The sequence below is a fragment of the Alosa sapidissima genome, chromosome 15 (genome assembly GCF_018492685.1).
Source record: "Alosa sapidissima isolate fAloSap1 chromosome 15, fAloSap1.pri, whole genome shotgun sequence".
NCBI lineage: Eukaryota > Metazoa > Chordata > Actinopteri > Clupeiformes > Clupeidae > Alosa > Alosa sapidissima.
Window position 1 is genome coordinate 18811561 of NC_055971.1, and position 22231 is coordinate 18833791.

The 22231-nt window shown below is 45.2% G+C and overlaps 1 protein-coding gene and 1 non-coding gene across 3 annotated transcripts in view; one reads left to right on the forward strand and one right to left on the reverse strand.

The window, feature by feature from the left end:
- The window catches only part of abcc5 (ATP-binding cassette, sub-family C (CFTR/MRP), member 5), a 31129-nt gene that overhangs the window by 2240 nt on the left and 6658 nt on the right, over nucleotides 1–22231 (forward strand). For both annotated transcript variants that reach the window (XM_042064366.1, XM_042064367.1), the window contains exons 3-20: nucleotides 3222–3370; nucleotides 3874–4029; nucleotides 5800–5944; nucleotides 9584–9817; nucleotides 10268–10441; nucleotides 11021–11168; nucleotides 11381–11529; nucleotides 11637–11744; nucleotides 15850–16206; nucleotides 16528–16599; nucleotides 17361–17485; nucleotides 18304–18376; nucleotides 18833–19036; nucleotides 19326–19469; nucleotides 19711–19807; nucleotides 20270–20454; nucleotides 21505–21651; nucleotides 21928–22057. In XM_042064366.1, the coding sequence (XP_041920300.1) occupies nucleotides 3222–3370; nucleotides 3874–4029; nucleotides 5800–5944; nucleotides 9584–9817; nucleotides 10268–10441; nucleotides 11021–11168; nucleotides 11381–11529; nucleotides 11637–11744; nucleotides 15850–16206; nucleotides 16528–16599; nucleotides 17361–17485; nucleotides 18304–18376; nucleotides 18833–19036; nucleotides 19326–19469; nucleotides 19711–19807; nucleotides 20270–20454; nucleotides 21505–21651; nucleotides 21928–22057 (2797 nt within the window). The remainder of the gene's footprint in view (nucleotides 1–3221; nucleotides 3371–3873; nucleotides 4030–5799; nucleotides 5945–9583; nucleotides 9818–10267; nucleotides 10442–11020; nucleotides 11169–11380; nucleotides 11530–11636; nucleotides 11745–15849; nucleotides 16207–16527; nucleotides 16600–17360; nucleotides 17486–18303; nucleotides 18377–18832; nucleotides 19037–19325; nucleotides 19470–19710; nucleotides 19808–20269; nucleotides 20455–21504; nucleotides 21652–21927; nucleotides 22058–22231) is intronic.
- On the reverse strand, nucleotides 18647–18718 carry trnag-ucc. The gene has a single exon. It is a non-coding gene; the product is annotated as a tRNA-Gly (tRNA).

Here is a 22231-nt window from a genome sequence, read left to right on the forward strand (position 1 = left end):
GGGAAGGCTTGGTGGTAGTGGGTGGTGGGTTGGAGAGAGGGAGCAGAGGAAATAAAGTTGAAAAAAAGAGAAAATTGCTTAGTCAGTGTGCTGTCAGAGTGGCATTCTCCTCACACTGATTGCATTGGATTTGCTTTACTCCAAGTTGGGGAGGTGTGAGTGAGTCATGTACAAAATGCTTACTTTGGACCCATGTGTGTTGTTTGTCATAGACATACAGCAAGAGTAGGTTATTTTGCTCAGAGTAAAAGGGTGTTGAATGGTGCCTGATTTCAGCATATTGGTTTTTGTATGGATGCTGAACCAAGAGCTGCATGTCACTTTACGTCATACACTTATGCTGAGAGACTGTCTGACAAGCACACATGCGAATGACGGGCCCATTGGACAGGACTTCAAAAAACACAATGGAGCAACAGCTGCTGTTAGACAGAGTGCTATACCCCGTTTGTTATTCCTGTGCACTTTAGTTCTCTCTCTTTCTGTCTCTCTATCTCCATCTCCCTCTCCCTCACTCTCGTTCTCTCTCCTTACTCTGTCCGCATTTGATCAGCAGGTTATGAGAGAAATGGCTTCTTTCCTCTCCTTTCCCTTTTGCTGTCTTTCTCAGTAAGAGGAAAATGGCCATCTTTCTTAGCCTCATTTGTATTGTTCGTAGTGTTCTGTTGTTCTATTTCCGTGCAGTCCAGCATATCTTTCCTGTCTCTCCTCAGCCTCTTCCTCTTTGCAATCCATTTAGAGATCCCTCCTGCAAGCTGCTGGGGTCTGATTGGTTGTTCACTCACAGACCCCCCCCCCCCCCACCCCCCCCCCCCCCCTGCGTACTTCGGCCTGGCTTGTATTGTTTATGTAATGTTGAGCCCTCCCACCTCCCATCCTTCAGTGTCAGTGGGAGCCAATGGGGTGGCTCGCTTCCGGTGATGCACCAAGGCGCTCTGGGCCTGTGATTGGCCAGATGGCCCTGAATGGCTGTACAGCTCAGTGTTTGTGCAACGTGAGCGCACATGAGAAACGTGAAGCTGGGGCCCACTGACTGAAGGGGAGGGGGGCTGCTTGGCTGGCACGTGCCAGGCAGCACTGCAGAGATACAGAGAGAGTGAGAGTAGCATCTTCGGCAGCATGCCACATTTTAAGCACAGATGCTTAAACATTTAAATAGGTCATTTGCCTTGTGTTTTTTGAGTGAGTGTGAAGAGCATTGGCAGGGCATTGTTACACCATAGCCTTGCATGATATCATCACCACGAAAGTGATCTCAAGGACAGAGATAATGAGGGGATCTTATTTCCTAGTTTTTAATTTGTAATCTCTGATGCTGTTGCCGTCCGCCTCTGAAGGTCATCAGTGTCCGTGGCACCCCAAGTCCTCATCCCCTCTCCCTTATCTGATTTCATAACTAGAGCTTACTTCACTGGCAGCTCCCTGGGCCCAGGTTTGGCAAGACGGGTTATTTCCCTGCGGTCAGTCCAAATAAGTTCCTCATTTTTCCTTGACTTCTCCGAAGACCTCTGTGTGTTGTGGCCAGGAAGTTTTCATGAGGATATTGGTAAACAGGTGCCGACTTGTGACGGATGTTCAAACATTTCAAAAATTCCAATAGTTTGGGGTTTTCTTTTTTTTCCGGCACATACTTAACAAACCACCACATACTTAACAAACCAGTTGAGCCAGCTCAACTTCACAGAATTAGTTAAAAAGAAACATTAAGTTGAATATTTAGATGGTAACCCAGCCTTACGTGCAAAAAGTAAGTTATAAGAAGATGTAATTAAGTGGCAATCTAAACAGTGCAGATAGTAACACCGCTGTAGACAGTAAGTAGGGGTGGTTGTTCCAATCATACGCAATGTGTACACTTTTCAATTGTGAAATGTTGTTGTGAAGTGTTAACTAACATTTTTGTCTTGTGTAGCTATTGGATGTGTGTGGTTTTGAGATACTTTTGCATTGAGAAAGTCTCTGACTTAGTTTGAATGGTGTTGAGGATAAAATGGCATGATGCTGTCCACCACTCCACTTTGCTAAACCTTGCTTCACACATGTGGACCAGCTGGCTGTCTTATGTGATGGGATATCTACATTAAGTACAGGCAGTAGTAATTAAATATGCTTAAACTTATTTTTAAGCTGTTATGCAACACAGAGGCTTAACTCGATTTTTATATGAGGAGAAATTTGCATCTTAATGGAAAAAAAAGCTCACTATGTATGCACTTAGCATTGTGAGTGCCAGTGCTCGGCGTGGTTGGTACTGTTGGCTAAGGATGCCTGAATCCCTGAGACCGAGGTTAAGTCCTCCAGCAGAGAGAGGTCGGCTCTCTCCTCGCTGTTCCAGAACGCGGTGTTCCCGCCACACAAGTAATCCTCCGGGCGTTTTTATTCTGCCTCTGCGGGTTTTTAAACGTGTTGGAGGCTGTGGCCCCCTCGGCTCTGCATGCACACACGCATGCATGCATACAGAGTAGCGACACACACACACACACACACACACACACACGTGCTGATGCCCTTTGCAAGCATGTCCATGTGCTGCATGGACACACACATACGTGTGCACAGACAAGCGCATTAGTCTGAACACAGCAGTAGCGTCAGCAACAGTCTGTGTGTGTGTCACCCTCAGCTGGATGAAATTAAAGTGCTATTGTCATTGCTTAATATGAACCATTGTTTCACTCTGTGATTGTGTGTGTGCGAGCGAGAGAGGGTGGAAAGTGTGTGTGTGTGTGTGCACGCGTGTGGTCCTCAATGCAAACTTTGGTGTGCAGACTCTAGGAACTCGTGTCATGTCCAGACAACTGATTTGAACCTTGAAAAAAGAGAAAGTGTGTGTGTGTGTGTGTTTCTTGGTGTCTTGTTTGTTCTTCCCCTCACGAGTGCCTGCACGAGACTGGCCTCCCCTTTGATTGCACTCCTTTAGGCAAACTGTGAGTCTCTTTGCATCTCCATGTCATATGACCATGGTGTGTCACACATTTGGCCTCCGAGAGGTCCCCCCCCCCCCCCATGTCTTCGTGTCTCTCAACAGAAAAGCAAGCACTGAGCAGCACCATTCTTGCACACATTCTGTGTTTTACATTTCCTTTCTTCCTGTCACAATGAATGGACTACGAATATTTGCTTAATACAAATTACACTGTAAGAAATAGTTAGTTACTATCTTTCTTTACCTGATTTCTATCTGTATTTTTTCCCCTCTTTTCTCCTTCTCTCTTTGTCAGGATGCCCTGGAGACTGCAGCACGTGCGGAGGGGGGCTTGCCCCTGGAGATGGCCGTCTCACCCCACAGTAAGGAGCTGGAGGAGGACGCTGGGCGCAGCAAGTACCACCACAGCGTCAGCATGCTCAAGCCTTTCCGCTCCACCAGCAAGTGAGTCGCTCACCAGTCATCACCCTCTACCCTCAACCAGGACACACACACACACACACAGATAGACAGACTCCCACAGACGCACACACACACTCACACACACAGACAGACAGACAGATGTTTACTGCTCACACCAGCTGCAGGACATTGTGGCGAGGCCTCTGATGATAGAGTTTCACTGCAGTTCATGGTAAGAGTTTAGACGAGGCCTGTAAAACCACTGTGGAGGCCTTTAGTGGAGGATGATCCAAATATGTGTGTGCCTTAGGGAGACAAACAATAAATAGCTCAAGGTTGTTTTAGTCTTTTGATTTAACATGTTTTTTCGTTTTGTTTCCCATCCTCTCTTTCTTCTTTCCTTCTTTTATTCCCTTTCTTTCTTTCTTTCTTTTTCTTTTTTTTACTCTCTTTCTTTCTTTCTTTCTTTCTTTCTTTCTTTCTTTCTCTCTCTCTCTCTCTCTCTCTCTCTCTCTCTCTCTCTCTCTCCTCCCTGTCTGCTGCAGGCATGAGCACCCAGTGGATAACGCTGGCCTCTTTTCCTTCATGACGTTTAATTGGCTGACGCCACTGGCTGTCTGTGCCCACAAGAAGGGCCAGCTCTTCCTGGAGGATGTCTGGCCCGTGTCACAGTGGGAGAGCTGTGAGGCCAACCGCCACAGGTCTGTCTGTGTGTGTGTGTGTGTGTTTGTGTGTGTGTGTGTGTGTGGTGTAACATTAACATCCTCATTTGGAGAAATGCCATTATAACCAGTTAAAACAAGACAAAATCAGGTTACCTAGTATGTGAAGGAATCTTATCATCTGTGTTCTATGGGTTGGATTTAATATGAACAGTCTTACTCTGTTTAGCTGTTGTTTACATAGTGCTGATGTAGAAGAATTCTTCTGTTCAGACCATTGAGGCTGACTGAGGACACATCGACTAGGACTCACTGATGAGTTAATGAAGCTCAAATTAGATCAGACGAGACGAACGACATCATGTCGCTTAATGGAGTTCAATCAAGATCAGATGATATGAAGTAGCCTATACATATGTTCAGATTGAGGTTACTATTATTAGAAATACTTCACTCTAGCTCAGGGGTGGGCAAACTGCGGCCCACGGGCCGGATCCGGCCCGCCAAGCACTTTCATCTGGCCCGCCGAGCATTTCATTTGGTTATCAGGCTGCTCGCTATTTTTTTTTTCCTGCGATAGTTGGTTAGCTTTACTGCAAACTGCTTTTCACTCTCCTTAGAGAACGTTTACAATGTCAATGTCAAAACATCATGTTAAATAGAGATAACATCATGTTAAACTAAGTTAACTCTTAGTTATCTCCTTTGCAGCAGATCTAATGTGAACATTATGCGATCCATTTAATTGGGAACGCGTCAATGGCTTGTCATTGTTGATAAGTGATATGTGCTTCTTATAAGAAACTTTTAAAAGGAAATCATGAAGGCAACAGTAGTTCCCACTACTGACCATTTAAAAACTGTGAGAGGGCCCAGCCGTAGGTACAGCACTAGCCATAGCGGAGCAGGCAGAAGATCACTGAGAAATAAACGTGAATTAAAGCGACTGTCTTAAAGCGACAGTGCACAATTTATACATTGTTAAAGAGCATAAAATTTAAATCAAATACTTTGCATACTAAATTATAGGCTATAAAAAATCTATTTTTTTTATGTGTGTGTCGGGGGGGGGGCCTCTAGCTTATGTGTGTTTTTACCTCTAATGTTGTTAGTCTGATGCCACCAGCACACATTCACCCAGTAGAGTTGTGTGTGTGTGCGTGTGTGTGTGTGGGGGGGGGGGGGGGGGTGGGTGTAAGGGTTAATTAGCATTGATCCATATCACATTGGAAGTAATAAGTAGATAAGTGCAGTATGTAGCCTGCGTCATTAGCAGTGAACTCAGAACAGTGTGGAATTGAGGGAGTAAGTCAGATATGTTGAATCAGTTGGGTGACGCATGATACATTTCTCCTCTTCCAACAGCCCACTATGTTCTCTTCTCCTTCCGCGTCATTTCTAATTAAACATTCTTAATATTATCTGATCTCTTTCACAACAACCATATTGTCCTTGTCAGATCTGAAAAATAAAGCAACTGTTTTTTTCATAATCTAAATCACTCCCACACACAGCTTGTTGACTGTCTGTACAAATGCTCTTGTTGTAGCACACTTCTGTCATTTTTATACCACAGTCGGACTGGCAGTAGAGTATAGATACAGCCTAGTAGGGATGTATAGATGTGATATAACTGTGCAAGTGGCAAAGGTGTGTCTGTTTATGTGGGTGTCATAACTGTGTGTGTGTGTGTGTGTGTGTGTGTGTGTGTGTGTGTGTTTGCGTGAGTGGGCGTGATAAATGCCATACATGTGTGCCGTTAAATATGTTGACCATTTCCTCTATGTGTGTGTGTCTGTGCGTGCGTAGGCTGACTGCTCTGTGGGAAGAAGAGTGTGAGGCGCGTGGGGACCAGGCCTCCCTGCGGCGTGTGGTCTGGCACTTCTGCCGCACCCGGCTGCTGCTGTCCATCCTCTGCCTCATGGTCACCCAGGTGGCTGGCTTCAGCGGCCCAGTAAGTAACACCATCTCAGTGTCCTCTCTCTCTCTCTCACTCTCTCTCTCTCTCTCTCTCTCTCACTCTCTCTCACAGTCTCTCTCACAGTCTCTCTCATTCACCTTCACGTAGCTGGGAAAGGGTGTGTGCCTTTGTATGTGTGCACCCATCCAGCCTCTCCTGCCCCCCCCCCCTTCCTCACCTCCACCTCCGAGCGTCCAGCTGAAGTGTGTAGGTAAGTCTGATGGGGCAGGGAGGCGTTGTACGCCACTCTTCTCTTACCCTCTTACCCAGCATGCATTGCGGCCAGCACAGCTCTGTTACAGCGTAATCCATGAAAGGCCCTTGCTTATAATTACCAATGTGCTGCTGGTCAGTATGTGTGTCTTTCTGAGGGCAACAGAAGGAGTGGTGATGTGTTTATCAGTGGGATGCCATTGTGTTGCCTAAATCAGGACCTTATCAGTGCCTTACAAATTAACGAGATGTCACCACCTTATGTAGGCATAGTTTTCTATGTTCAGTAAGTTTGAACCGCTTAATGTTGGCGCACTTATTTTATAAGCAGTGGACTTTCAGCCCATGGGAACTGGACCTGATTTGAAGATTCTTTAGGGTAGCCTACTCGATTTAGCATTGTTTCCTTAGTCAGGCACAGTCAACTCCAGAGATGAAACAGCTTGCGTTTTTTAAAGACATCACCAGTAGTTCATAAGTCCCAATGGCACACCGACATCTCAACAAGCCCAACGCTCTACACTGGGGTTGCCTGTTCCTGTTCTAAACAGTGCGGTGGAGCTGAGTTTGGCCTAATGCCCTGCCCATGCACCGCTGACGGACCAGCGCCCTCTAGAGGCGTGTCACATGTAGTTGTGATCACAGTAGTCCTGAATCCCCGGTAGGTCAGCGCTGCGCTCTCCTTACCCTGCATTCAAATATTTGCATGCGTGCAAATGAGAGATGTAAATTTGCATGGGCTAGTGACAGTCTGCATAGTACAAGTTGGAATCTCTGCTGGATAAGGCTTCTGCCGTCAAGATTTTTTTTTCTGCCCCTGTTGCCGCGCGGCCTTATCAGACAGACTTCTCTCCTCTCTGCGTTCTATCTTTGTTTGTTCTTCTGTGTCGTCTTTCTGACACAACTTTTTTTTTTGTTCTGTTGTTTTTGATCTATACAGTCCATTATCAGTCTGACCATGCATTATCAGACCGTGATCTTGTGTTTCTCAATTCGTTGAAAGTCGTATGGTCACTATTATCCCTGTCTGCGTTAAGTGGACAGGGAGGACAGGTTTTAACCCAGCAGCTTTTTTCCAAGGAGAGCTTCTGTCACTGTCCCTCCCTGGGTTGAGCAGCGAGCTTCTACTGTCCCAAGCCCCCTCCCTACTTATGAAAAGACTTTTATTTTGAAACTTCTACTTTGGCTGCTCCTCAGCCTCCTTTACACCAAAGGCATTTCTGTCTTGTGTTGCTGTGCTTATATTAACCGATAACCTTGCAGCTTTTACGGGCTTTGTATATCTAATGCATTTATGCACCTTTTTACTGCCTTTATGATTAAGTAATGTGGGGAAGAGGGTGTTGGGGGGTGCCAGTTTGGGCGTCTGCAGGGGACCAGAGTTCTCTGCTGGCCCAAGGGAGAGACGTGTGACAGAGGCTGTTCTTTAGACTCCACAGGGTGTCCGTTTTACCTGCGGAGAGCAATAGAACGCGAGACGGGCCCCAGAGCCTTCCAACAGCGCACAAAAAAAATATGCCTGTGAGGTAAGGGCACGTTTCATACGCAGGGCTGGATCAAGACTTCTTCTCTTTCTGCTCTTTTTTTTCTTCTCTTTCTCTTTCTCCTCTCTCTTCTCTCTCTCTTTCTCTATGTTTGCCTCTATCTGTGTCTTCCGTCTAAATCCATGAATTTGTTTTTGATGCTACAGTATTTGTTCTTAACAGTTTGCCATTAGAAGAAGTTATTGTGATGAGATTGCTTGTGTGTATGTCTTGTTTTGTATAATGTGAACACTGTTTTTTTTTTTTTTTTGCCTTGTATGTTTCTGTGCCATCACGTTTAACACTACACTTCATGTTCCCAGCTGTCTGGGACAGTTCAGTAAAAAGTTCTAACTTAAATGCCAAGGAAATTGGACTTTGATGTCTTACGAATGCTCAACCAGTGCCCGGACTGATTTTTCTTTTAAGTTTCATTTAATTTTTACGGGAGGGCCTATAGAATTCGAGGCCTTCCAAGCCCTGTGGATTTTTGCCATGTCGAATGGACACTTGAATGGCAACCCTTAAGTCTCTATGCCTTGAGTAAAAAGCCTGCCTTTGATTGGTTGGCCAGTGTATATGGCCGCACCACCGGAGAAAAGAGAGGGGAGTTGGTTTGGTCCTTGCCCCTCCTCTCTGGATCTCCTCTTAAATGGACAGTAAACGAAAAAATGACTTAAAATGTGTTATCACACACTCTTCCGATGGACACACTGTCTTCCTTTCTAACACACACATGCATAAGAACACTATGAAAGACTGTTCAGTTCTGCCATTTCTATCACAATGATGTCTACAGATGTGCTCTCAATGCTTTTCCTGTTTTGTATTTTACTTTTTTTTATTTTGGTTGAATCATGACCTGCTGCATTATGTTCACTCATTTATCATGTTCATGGGACTGTGTAAAGCTTTGCTATTTCAAGCCAACAACAAGATTCAAAAAAAGCCTTCCTTTTTACAGTCGCAAATAAACTTCAACTGTTGATTCAAACCATGTGGGTTTGCTGGGGTTCCCGTGTTTGTGTGAGAATGTCCTTGAGTGAAAAGATTATATGCATGTGAGCAGAATGAATGTTTTGATCTGTGTGTGTGTGTATGTGTGTTCGTATGTGTGTGTGTATGTGTTTTTTGTTTTTTTTTGGACTCAGAGATTCAGTGTTGGGCCTATCTGTTTTTGAGCCAATGGCCACATCCAGGCTCTGTGAGTCCTATTGCGCTCTCTCTTTCTCTCTCTGCTCCATCCCTGTCCCCTCTCTCTGTTCTCCTATAATCAAACTGCTGATGTTAATTTTCAGGTGTTAAAAACAAAACCGCGTCCTCGTCCTCTACCCCAACCCTGGTCTGACTGTAGGTATACTGTCTTTGAATCCATCTAATGCAAACAAAGACTTAGAAAAGGGAGGGCAAAAAAAGAGAACCCATGTAAAAGTCATGTTGTGAAATGTCTCCTTTTGTTCCCTCATTGGCCGTGGTCGGCATATTTCATTGTTTCTCTTATTCTTTTCAAGGGATCTTAATAGAAAAAAAGGCCAGCAAAGGTAAATGTTGAGAGCACATTGTGTATGCCACGAGAACTTAGGTTGATATCCTCTATCCTTAGTAGACTTTTAACAGATTTCCCATGTCTCTAATGATTAGAAAACCATCCATTACGGAATGATGCTCTTTTAGATTAAACTTGATTCCGACTCTGTCCTTCTTAAGTGAATGATGATGCTGATGATGATGATGATGATGATGCTGATGACGATGATTATGATGATGACTAATGTAGTGATGTTGATGATGATGAAGATGATGTTGTCGCTGAGCTAGAGCTCTTGCCATTCTCCGTACTCTCAGTCATGCGCGCTGTGTCCTGTCGCCTCCCTTGCTGCTCCCCCTTCCCCCGCAGGCCTTCGTGGTGAAGCGGCTGTTGGAGTACACATCGCAGGGCGAGCCGGACCTGCCCTACGGCCTGCTGCTGGTGCTGGGCCTGCTGACCACCGAGCTGGTGCGATCCTGGTCCCTGGCCCTCACATGGGCCCTCAACTACCGCACGGGCGCACGCCTTCGCGGAGCCATCCTCACCATGGCCTTCCACAAGATTCTGCGGCTGCGCAGCCTACGCGAGAAGTCCATGGGAGAGGTATGGATGGAGGGAGGAAGGGAGGGAGGGCTGGATGGAGGGAAGGAGTGAGGGATGGCTGGATGAAGGGAGGGAGGGAGGGAGGGAGGGATGCAAGTGGGCTAGATCTAGAAAATTGATGTTGTAGATTTTGTGAAAGTCACTGAAATTAGATCCACTTAATAACATTTAACCTGGAATACAAGTCAGGGAAAGCCCCCACATTTCCCTGAGACATTGGCTGTTTTAAAACCTCAGTCAAGTAAATAATTGAAAAGTTGTGATACATTTCCACTGGGAAGTTCCCCAACTGGAAGGGAAAAGTGTTCTCCATTTTAAAAACAGAAATCATGGGATCCAAAAAAAAAGGCAATTGCTGACTATGCCTTTTTTTTACAAATTAATTTATACATTTATACATGCTACACAACTAACTCTCCATTTTATCCATGCCCTGGCTGTATTCCACAGCTGATCAACATGTGCTCGAATGACGGTCAGCGGATGTTCGAGGCAGCAGTGGTGGGCAGTCTCCTGGCCGGGGGGCCAGTGGTGGCCGTGCTGGGCATGGTCTATAACCTCTTCATCCTGGGCCCCACCTCTCTGCTGGGCTCTGCTGTCTTCATCCTTTTCTACCCTGCGATGGTGAGTGGTGCTGATTGACAGATATGGGACCCTAATTAGTTTGGTGGGCAAAGTGCAAAGTCTGTCAGCAAACAAAGTTCTCATGAAATACAGATTTCGTGTGGCATATGCATTGAGCATTGAGCTGACTTATCAATGTTTACGCCTCAATGTCTTGCCCATTGTGTCAAACTAGCCAATACACTTTGTCTAGTTATTAAATTAGCTTTAGTTAGACTTAAGATTTTGATTGCCCATCAATCAAAGAAGGGCCCTAGGTCTGTATACAATCATAACCTAATCATACCATTACGTTCTCATTCTAGTTCTATGTACAGTGACTTCAACGTTTAAAAATATTTTTAGGTCAGATTTCACACTGTACATACTTATTGTATATGAAAAAGAGCACAAGCATGCAGGCAACCTTTCACAGACCTGGTCATGCTGACCATGACCATGATCATACAGAATAAGAATAGACACTTCAAAATTCGCACCCCATATACTTTTGTCAAAACATACACATTATTATGCGCATAATGTATACGGTGGGCGTCAGGACGACAGTTCCTCTGACTTCCCTCTCTGCTGATATAGATGTTTAGCTCCAGGCTGACGGCCTACTTCAGGAGGAGAGGCGTGTCCATCACGGACAGTCGCGTGCAGAAGATGAATGAGATCCTCAACTACATCAAGTTCATCAAGATGTACGCCTGGGTCAAGGCCTTCTCACAAGCAGTCCGCCGTAAGTATTGAACCCTCCATTGCTTCCAGAAGTTTCCAGCACACCACCTCAATATTACCCCACTTAACTCGGCCTCTGTCTTCTGTCTGAGGCCTCAAGGGATGATCTTTGCTATAATAAGCAGCTCTCTCACTCATATCATTAGAGATCACTCTCCTCTGAGAGCTTTTCTGGTGAATGTGTCTTAACCACAAATGTCTTGCTGATTGCAGGAATCCGTGAAGAGGAACGTGTGATCCTGGAGAGAGCTGGCTACTTCCAGAGCATTACCGTGGGCGTGGCGCCCATCGTCGTGGTGATCGCCAGCGTGGCCACTTTCTCAACGCACATGTTGCTAGGATACGACCTCAACGCTGCTCAGGTGCGCCTCTAAGCAGGAAGTGTGTATTTGGGTAGGGAGTGTGTGTGCAGTGCTGAGCAGAAGATAAAAGGGGGGTGTAATATCTGTCTCTCTTTCTCTGGCTTTAGGCATTTACTGTCGTAACTGTCTTCAATGCAATGACCTTTGCACTGAAGGTCACCCCGTTCTCTGTGAAATCACTGTCTGAGGCATCAGTGGCCATGGAGAGATTCAAGGTGAGTGGCGTGCTCTTTCTGTCCCATTAGCCGCAAACCCACTGAGATTCAGCCGGCGAGATTCAAGTTTACAGGTGTTAATGGTCGGGTCTTCAAACCCTGAGAATGAGAATTGGGTTCCTTAAGCCCACTCCCACCATCTCTGTCTGTCCACTCCCACTTTAATCTTGCGCTCTAATTCCCACTCGGCCCTTTGTGCCTGCGGTCTGATAGTTTCTGAGCAGACGAGCTCTCGGTATGCTGTGCTAGTAGTGCTGGGCCGGGCTGGGCTTTGTTGGCAGGACATCTGTGTGTGTCCTGCTGGGGCCCCGGGCCCTCCTAATCCGGGGATCTGGGCAGCGCGGCCCCCGTGAGGTGTGTGTTTTATTTTGGTCCAGCTGGAAGGACATTGGGAATGTGCTGCATCAGCTGCTCTGGGCGACACCGGCTTCACGCGCTGCCCCGTGCCCAGTGCTGTCCCAGTCTAAAGCCCCCAACTCTCCATGCCCAAATTAATGACCTCCTCTCAACACCACCTACATATCCGAACTTGACCTGATTCTCCACCCCAGTGCTTCTTTATTACCCACCCGGAATCGTCCAGAACAAAAGCCCCCGGGGAGGAGGTGGGGTGGGGGGGGTTATGCCCCAGTTTCTGACAGCAGCCCTCCCTGTTGAGGATTCTTTAGGGATTAAATGTTGAACAGGAGATTGGGTGAACGTGGCGGGGGGTGTTTTGGGACGTTGGATTGGGGCAGAAGTGATGACTGGCTGGTGGGGTGATCAGATCAGCTGAAGCCTGGGGGCACGCAGGAATTATGTGGAGGGGGAGAGCTGGCAAATCCCTGGAAAGGCTCAGGCCTGTATCGTACAGCTGAACCTGCTGAACCCTTCCCCTCTCTCCTGACACACACACACACACACACACACACACACGGCTAAGCCTCTCTCGCTTCGCTCCCTAGTGACCTTTACTGTCCTTCACACCACTGGCCAGAATGAACATTTGATACTTAGCTCCTTTCCACTGAAGGGTCACTTGGCTCTAATAATTATTATTATTACCCCTGTGGTTGGTGTAATATGCTTGGAATTTCAGTAAAAAGTTTAAATTCTCAATTCCATATAATGTGATTATGTTATCAGGATGTAATCTAGTCAGGAACTATAGAGAGGAGATTGTGTTAGAGTAAATCAAATAAGGGTTTTCTGATACAAATTAAATTTTAAAAGGACCTGCATTGAATAGGAAATAATGTGATGTTTGAGATGTTGGGGAACACCTAAAAGTAGATTAGATTCAACTGTATTTTCATTTAGCAGAGTACAGGTACAGAGCCAATAAAATGCAGTTGACATCCAACCAGAAGTGCAAAGAAGCATTAACCCTTAGAACCCGATTGACGCAAAGTGCGTCAAAAAACACACCCTTTCTTCTCTGTTACATTGCTCCGCGACTGTTCATCACAACGAGATAAAACCTTTATTTTATGACAGAGAAGAAGTGGGGCTTTCCAAAGAGACTACGCACTTGTCTTTACGATCAAGTATGAAAATTAAAAAAAATCATGAAATTAAATAAAATTGCATCATATTTAAAGTCTATACTTCTCGGCGTTCACCTGCGCACCCATTACTCTCGTTTGAATTACTCGCGAACCCGTGATCGCATAGATATGGCAAGCAAACAGACGAAGTGATTGCAAAATATTAACGTCATGTACACAAACCAACGCTGCACACCCATTACTCTCGGAGTAATTACTCGCAGACCCGTGATCGGATATATATGCCACGTATGTTAGATGAAAGAGGAGACACAGAGCTATCATTTGATACCAAATACATCCTTCTGGGTTATAAAACAGACGAAGTGACAGCAAAATAATAACTTCATATAGCTCAACTTACCCCACGTTTTTGTCTGTTTTTGTGGCAAAGCATGTTTATAATCCAACGCTATCGTGTGTTTCTCTATGGCAAAACATGTTCATAATCCGGTTTTGAGATCCTAGCAAATTCCTGCATGGCATCCAATTCAAGGCTCACATTGCATCCCAATTTGTTCAACAGAGAAACACCTTTTTTGCCTTTACTTTGTTCATGGCAATGCAGTAAAAAGTTGAGAATCATCATGAGTGCATACACCATAGTCACACATGCTAACAGGCAAACTTGGGTCAAGTCAGGTCAGATCAGTTAGTGTCACAGATATGGAGCGCAGAATGGTCATTTTTCATCGCTAAATAAAAAATGGCATTTATTTCCGTAAATCACACACCACATATTTCTGTAAATTGCTCAGCCCCAGAGTATCCCTCCAACATGGCAATTATATTACCCGTTTCAGGTCAGTCTGCCCTACACACACATGAAATGCATGTAGAGCTATGAGCTTGCTGTGGTGAGATACAGGTCAAAATATAAGAATTTTTATAATATGATTTTTATATTTTAATTCTTTAAAAATCAAAATAAAATCAATGCTAGTACTAATACATGAAATGATCTGGATAGCCTAGACTCTGCTGAAAAAAACAATATATAATATGCAGGGCTCCGAACCGGTTCAAGGAACGAAAACGAAAACCGAAAACGAACGGAATTTTACGGAATTTTACGAGGAGCGGAAACGGAAACGAAAACAAAATGGTCTTCAACTGTTCCGGAACAGAAACGTTATTCTGAAATCCACAAAACCGGTTAATAACGGGTTTTTTTTTCGTTCTCTATATAACAGCTTAATAATTTGATTTCTGCAGTTTGAAATTTAAAAAAAAACGAATAAATGGACCTTTGGTCCAAATGGGTATATTTTGTCTTGCTGTTGTAGTGTAACCTATCCGTCTGCCACTTCGGATCTTAGGCCAGCTCGTAGCGTAGGCCAGTGTTTCTCAAAGTGTGGTCCGCAAGCTATCCCAAGTGGTCCGCGAGCTGTTGTAAAAAATAATATAGATGCGTTGTTTGCAATATTGAACCAACTTGTATGTAAATCCAAAGTTCTGCAATACTGCCTATGTAAGCTATGCCAATTTAAATCATATGAATCCTCTGACACAATAAGCAAGGTGCAAAGACAATAAGCAAGGTGGGTTCAGTGAGTAGGCCTATTGTGTCTATTAGCTATGTGGTCCGTGAGGTTTTTTCTAATGGTTAAGTGGTCCTTGGTCTGTAAAAGTTTGAGAAACACTGGCGTAGGCTACTGAAACTGATTTGGAAATTGTTTGTAGCCTATGCGTAATAGCCTATTTTGCCTGTCCACGCCTTGTCGTTTTAAAGTCGGGATTTGAAATGTTTGCGCAATTATAGCCTATTCTATGTAGCCTAGAAGAGTTAAACAGGAAATTTGAGAGAGGCCTTGTCAGCAACAGACAGGTTCGTTTATAAACAGGGTTGGAATTATAGCGCAAGCCTTAAGATCTCCATATGGATAAAACTCCAAAAGGCTACAACCAGGTAAGGAGTTTAGCACGTATCCAGAAATATTTTTGATAAGAAATTATTTATAGGCATAGGTTAGGCCTACAGTAAGTCTGTAGGCTATGGGATGGATAGCCCATCTGAATGTTTTTGGATGCCGCTTGTGATTTATTATTTTTGGCCATAGCTACGGTATAGGCTAAATCAAGGGGAAATAATTAGTAGCCTACGTCTATTCTAAGGTAAAGTCCACAAAAATAGACTTGATAGGCCCGCCAAACACTGCCGGAACTTTAAGAACGAACAATATTTTGCGTTCCGAACCGGTTCAGGACCGATATGTTGGTGGCGGAACGCATGCAAGAACGAAAACGTTAAACATAGGCCTATCTGAACCGTTCGGAACGGAACGTTTGAAAAATAATTTCGTTTTCAAGCCCTGATAATATGTGTGTGTGGCACTTACAATGACCAGAATAAATCCTTATGAATAAAGGTAGTGAAAATGCCTTAAAAACAGCTTAGGGTTCTAAGGGTTAAACACCAAGTGCAGGTTGAGCACGGTATTCTGTGCGTTATAGGCGTAAAGTATTAAAAGTCTAAAGTAGTAGTCGTTCATAAGGCAGTTGTCCAAGCTGTCGAATCTGTAGAGATGCAACATGCCCGTGATGAGTCGCATGACTCCCTTCCGCTCTCCCCCCGGCAGAGTTTGCTGCTGATGGCCGAGGTGGAGATGATCCGCAAGCGGCCGCAGGACCCCAAGGTTGCCGTGGAGATGCGGGGGGCGAGCCTGGCGTGGGAGATGGTGGGCCATAGTGCCCAGCCCACCCCGCGAGGGACGCCCTGTGTGGGCCTGAGCCAGAGGAAGACCCGGCGGAAGCAGCCGGCGTCCCCGCTGCGGAGCCCCGTGCAGGCGGAGCAAGTGGAGCAGGCGGAACAGCAGAGCTCCCAGCTGCTGGGGGACACCGGAGCCTCCAGCCCTGAGCACCAGCCCCACTGCATCCCAACCGTCAGCCAGCGCCTGCAGAGGACCCTGCACTGCATCGACCTCACTGTGGAGCAGGTCTGAGAAAGACAGAGAGTGTGTGTGTGTGTGTGTGTGTGCATGCGTGTGTGCACACACTAATGTGTTTACCTGTGCTTATTGGAAAAAATGTTAGAGTCTATATGTTTTACATAGGCCAGTATGTATGGGACAAGTGAACTTAACATGACAGGAGGGACAGAGGACAAGCTGATGGTTATGTTAATGACCAAGTTCTTGGAATGCTGTTTTAGGGTTTTAGACCTGTGGATGGTACTCTTTCAGAATACGCAAAAGTACAGTAGTACTGTAGAGAAAGTAGTTGATGCTTATTCTATTCCTCTTTTTCCTTATCTGCAGGGGAAGCTGGTTGGTATCTGTGGCAGCGTGGGTAGTGGCAAGACCTCTCTCATATCTGCCATACTGGGACAGGTGAGGAGATGATCTTCTGCCCTTCTTCAAACCAGTCTGAATACACTGTAGCTCTAACAGAATCACACTGTATAAAAGCAGCCAAAGTCATTCCAAGGAACATGGCCACATATAAAAATACATACATTACCATAAATTGACATGTGTTTTGAAAGATGGAGTCTGTCCAGCTATTCCATATTTGGAGATTAGCTTCTTAAATAACTAATAGTAGAATATGCCCTTTTACAATCAAGAGTGGGGCAGTCTTTGACCAGAGGAGAAACTGATAAAGATCTAGTGTCCGCTTGATCTGTCAGATGGATGAAGGGCCATCGCAGCCGTACATCATGACCAAAACAATTCTACTTCAGCACAGCTACCAAGATATTAGAGTGCATAGAAATGAGTCTTACCAGCACGAGTGACAAGACAAACACAATAATTCAGTGGAAATGATCATCACCCCTATTTTCAGAAACATGCCACTTGTCAGTTACGTAGAGCTGGCCCACACGGCTCTTTCAGATCCACCCTCTACTTTCAACAACAACAACACTGCATTTATATAACGCTTTATCAATGCACTCAAAGAACTTTAGAGTGAAGGGGTAACCTCACTAACCACCACCAATATGTAGCACCCTCCTGGGTAATGCACGGCAGCCATTATGCACCAGGACCCTCACCACACACCACACATACTTTATTCCTGTAGCATCAGTAGAGTTTGTGTTTGTCGATTTCTCTGACGTGCTGAATTGTGTGTCTCTGCCCCGCAGATGACCCTCCTGGAGGGCACAGTGGCCGTAAACGGGGACTTTGCATACGTAGCCCAGCAGGCCTGGATCCTGAACGCCACGCTCCGTGACAACATCCTGTTCGGCAAGGAGTACGAGGAGGAGAGGTAAGGACTGACTGAAGAGCTGCTGGAGCTCTAGGACCTGGGGGACCTTTTTATTTTAGGATTGTGTAATAATCTGTACTTGTGTGCATAAGTGCTTCCTTTGTAATTGTATCGTTTGCATGGAATACTGCAGTACTGACAGTAGGAGGATGGCCAGCAGTGATGGCAGGTGGATGATTCTAGAACTCTTGCTGGCTGCTCACTGATCAAGAAAAGAGTTCTGTTGGCATGTACACATCACACACACATAATTCATAGCGCTTGAAGCGTCAGAGCAAAATTACTGTAGCAAGAAGATGTCAGACAGTAGTATGCAGTTTCCACTTCCTAACATCTGAGGTGTTGTTCAATAACGCTGCTAGGCACAGGCCGAGCTCATTGGAGTACAGGGCAGATCAAACGGTCAGTGCATTACTGTCAGAGGGTATAAATGTCACTGGGTCAGGCGATGCTAAGGGGCCCTGAGTAAGCATGTGAGAGCCACAACCTGCTGAGTAGGGCGACCGCTCAGATGATTAGGCGGATGGACACAGCGTGTGTGGTTTAGTGTGGAATGTAGGGAGTGGACCCTGGCTTCAATGACTCAGCAGTATTACCACAGTCAGCAGGGTGACTCAGCATTCTCTGTCATTGTTTCACACCAATAAGCTGTGAAAAGGTCAAGACATTGCGACGTAATGGTGAAAATAAACAACCCTATTAAACACAAAGTCATTGATTTCTACAAGGGGGGGAAAGAAACAGTGCAGCCTTTATTGTGCTTTGTTGAGGCCACTAATGAGCGAGTGAATGAGCTTCTGTCTGCTGTCTGTCCTCAGGTACCAGGCGGTGCTGAGTGCCTGCTGTCTGAGGCCTGACCTGGCCATCTTACCCAATGCTGACCTCACAGAGGTGAGACCGCAGGCTTTCATAGCCGGACACAGTAGTGCTGGCATTTTAACTGCTCATTTAATGAATGTTAGTATAATAATGCTTACCTATAATAAATCATTATTTATACTATGCATTGCTTGGTGCAGATTGTGGTGGATTGGCTATCATTCTACACTCTGTATTTTTCTTTTGCACACTGTATATTAGATAGATAGATAGATAGATAGATAGATAGATAGATAGATACTTTATTGATCCCCAAGGGGAAATTCAAGAAAGAGAGAGTACTGCGTTGGCCGGGAATCGAACCCGGGTGAACTGCTTGGAAGGCAGCTGTGCTAACCACTATACCACCAACGCCACTAAAATTGAAAAATGTAATATAAATTACAGTATGTGTGTACTCCATATTGTGTGGATTATATATATAGCTGTAGATAATATAATATCATCCTGCGCTTGTGTTCATCTCAGATTGGTGAGCGTGGTGCCAACCTCAGTGGAGGGCAGCGCCAGCGCATCAGCCTGGCTCGAGCCCTCTACAGCGACCGTGCCATCTATATCCTGGATGACCCGCTCAGCGCCCTTGACGCCCATGTGGGAAACCACATCTTCAACAACGCCATCAGGAAGCACCTGCGCCAGAAGACCATCATCTTCGTCACGCATCAGCTGCAGGTAACCTGCGTAGCCCCTACATGTGAACTTTGACCCCAGTATTAGCCTGGTGTGTCAACGCCATGGCTTATCTCTGTGCTAGAAAAACAGGTAATTTAATGCTCTTTGGTTGTTGGGCTGGTAAAAAAAAGATGGATGGACTTCAGATGGCTTAACAAATCTGAACAATGGAATAGCATGTGCTCATTATTTATTTATTTATTTATTTATTTATTTATTTATAGTTTTGGTTTGGCAAACTCATCTCCATGATTTGCTGTACTCTTTGACACTTGTGTGCTTTGTGTAGTACCTGGTGGACTGTGATGATGTGATCTTCATGCGGGAGGGCAACATCACTGAGCAGGGTAACCATGAGGAGCTGATGAGCCTGAATGGAGACTACGCCGCCATGTTCAACAACCTGCAGCTGGGAGAGGCCCCCCTCATAGAGGTGACAGGAGGAGCTACTACACAGAAGCCATGTTTTGTTTATTACAGCTTGGTTAATGTTTGTTTACTGTGTGCAGTTTGTTTGTTATTACAGAGGCTTTGCCATTCTTGACTTATCTTAACATATTGATTTTGGAAGTCACTGAAACAAACATTTTATCTCCCGTTTTTTGGTCTTTTAGTCTAAGTTTGTGCTAGGCGAGTGAGGGTTTACTTTGAGCATTTGTTTTGTTTTCTTGCAGATACCCACTAAAAAATCAGGGAACTCACTGAAGAAACCTCTAGAAAAACCTAAAGCTGGATCAGTCAAGAAGGACAAACCAGTCAGCAAAGACAACGGTAGGCAACGGCTTCTGAGGAGCCTTTTTATTGTAGGAGTGTAAGGCCCTGTGTCCACCAATTGCGTTTTTTGCGCCGACGTCGGCTATTTTAGATACAAATCCTATGAAGTTCAGCGCTCAGCGCCTTTGGCGGAAAAAAAGTACTCGAGGCTGACCATTATTTTCCACAGCGCTCAGAGCGCTGAAAGTTGATCTTTTAGAACAGCACTCGGGTCATCAATGTCACTTCTCTTTTGCTAGCCAATTAAAATCAAGGAAGGGGCGGGACCTACACTGTCAACAATGTTGGTGGTGGCAGAGGAAAACTTAATCAGCCAAGTCCTATGTGACTAAATATTACACCACTGCTGCAAACCGAACGCAAATTACAAAGCCTTTGGTGGACACAGGCCCTAACTGTTCCATGCTGTATCATTTGCAAGGAAAGCTAGGGATTCTAGAACTCTCTGTTCTCTCACAGGTCCGCTGATGCAGGTGGAGGAGCGTGGCAAGGGCTCTGTGCCGTGGTCTGTGTATGGCGTCTACATCCGGGCCGCAGGAGGAGTGCTGGTCTTCCTCCTCATCCTCCTCCTCTTCGTCCTCAACGTGGGCAGCACTGCCTTCAGCAACTATTGGCTGAGCTACTGGATCAAGCAAGGCAGTGGGGTAAGAAAGAGAGAGAGGGAGGAGCAAGAGAGAGGAAAGTGGAGAGGAAGAGAGAGAGAGAGAGAGAGAGAGAGAGAGGAAAGGAGAGGAAGAGGGCTCAGATGGAGGGATGGAAGAGATCTCTTGAGAGGAGTGTTGAGGTGGTGGATAGGAAGCCCTTTGTGAAGGATTAGCCCTTTCTCCCCTTCCCTAGAGCATGGCTGTAGCTGAAATATTAATGTGACATGATTCACCTTTGGACTGTGTGTGTGGTGTGTGCTTATTTGTGTTATATTTGAGTATAGTATTTGCATGTATGGGTGTATGTGTATGGTATTTGCATGTGTGCATGGTATTTGCGTGTGTGTGTAGATAGATAGATACTTTATTGATCCCCAAGGGAAAATTCAAGAATTCAAGTGTGTGTGTGTGCACGGATGTGTGTGCGTCTGTGTGCGTGTATATTCGCTCATGTGGGGTGTGTGTTTGTGCGTGCACTGCTGGACGGAAAGCTAATCAGTTGTGAGCACAGGTGTAAGTAGAGAGTGCTCTATTAATATTTCATGAGCAAGTGACCTTGATGAAGGCTTGTGAGGATACTTTTGGGGGTTGGTTTGCCCTCGTTAATGGGCCACGGAGCTGGCCCCAATTCACCAAATACCACAATCCATCCTGTCAAATATAGATAAGTGGACCATATAATCAAGTCAGTGGATTCTCATGTGACCAATATAGAGACTGTTGCTCCAGGCAAATAGAGGCTCGCTTTAATTACCCAAGTGAATGAAGTATGTCAGCAAGAACCGGGGGCGAGAGCCAAAATTTCAGATAGTCCCTCAGGGGATGTGTGGTTAATGTTATTACATGTAGGCAGCACTGTGGTATAGTGCGTTCTTATTAATGAGTGTTTAGGATAACAAGCGGTTCAGAGATTGTGTGTGTGTGTGTGTGTGTGTGTGTATGATAGAGGGAGAAAGAAAGAAAAGGGTGAAGGAAAGAAAGAGAACATTGTGTATGTGTAATGTAGAAGTGTAGACTGAGGTCCTGGTTGTTTTTGTTGTGTCTCTGTAGAACACCTCGGTGCTAGTTGGGAACAGCTCGTTGTTGAGCGAGAGCATGAGGGACAACCCTTTGATGAGGCACTACGCTGCCGTCTACGCCATGTCCATGGGAGTCATGCTCCTGCTCAAGTTTCTACGCGGCATCGTCTTTGTCAAGGTGAGCTTTGTGTGTGTGTGTGTGGGGTGGTTGTTTTTTCCATGTTGCCTCCAAAATAGCATGTGTTTCCATATTGTTTCATCATCAGGGATTTGTGCGCTGACTGTTTCATCATGACTTTAGCATATGTGAAGGTCTATGTTTGTATGTTTTGGGGAAGAGGTGTGCAACTTTAAGATGCCTCTCCATGTGTAAATTTGTATCACTGCACTTATCATTGCACTATGCATAGGTACATAATAGTTGTATAAAGCCTACCTGTGAAATTGTTCCCAGGTCACACTAAGGGCGTCTTCAAGGCTTCATGAAGAGCTGTTCCGGAAGATTCTTCGAAGCCCGATGAAATTTTTTGACACCACTCCCACTGGCCGTATCCTCAATCGCTTCTCCAAAGACATGGATGAAGGTGATCAGAACACTTATTGGTTGTCTTTCATGTAAAAACATCTACAAACTGACAGGAAGTCTGGAAGAGCTTTTGTTTCATGTAGTTTATTATTATTTTTCATTTACAGTTGATGGTAAATAGATGACAAAAGGTTCTGCACTTCTCTTGAAGTTACTAGTTGAAGTTAGCATA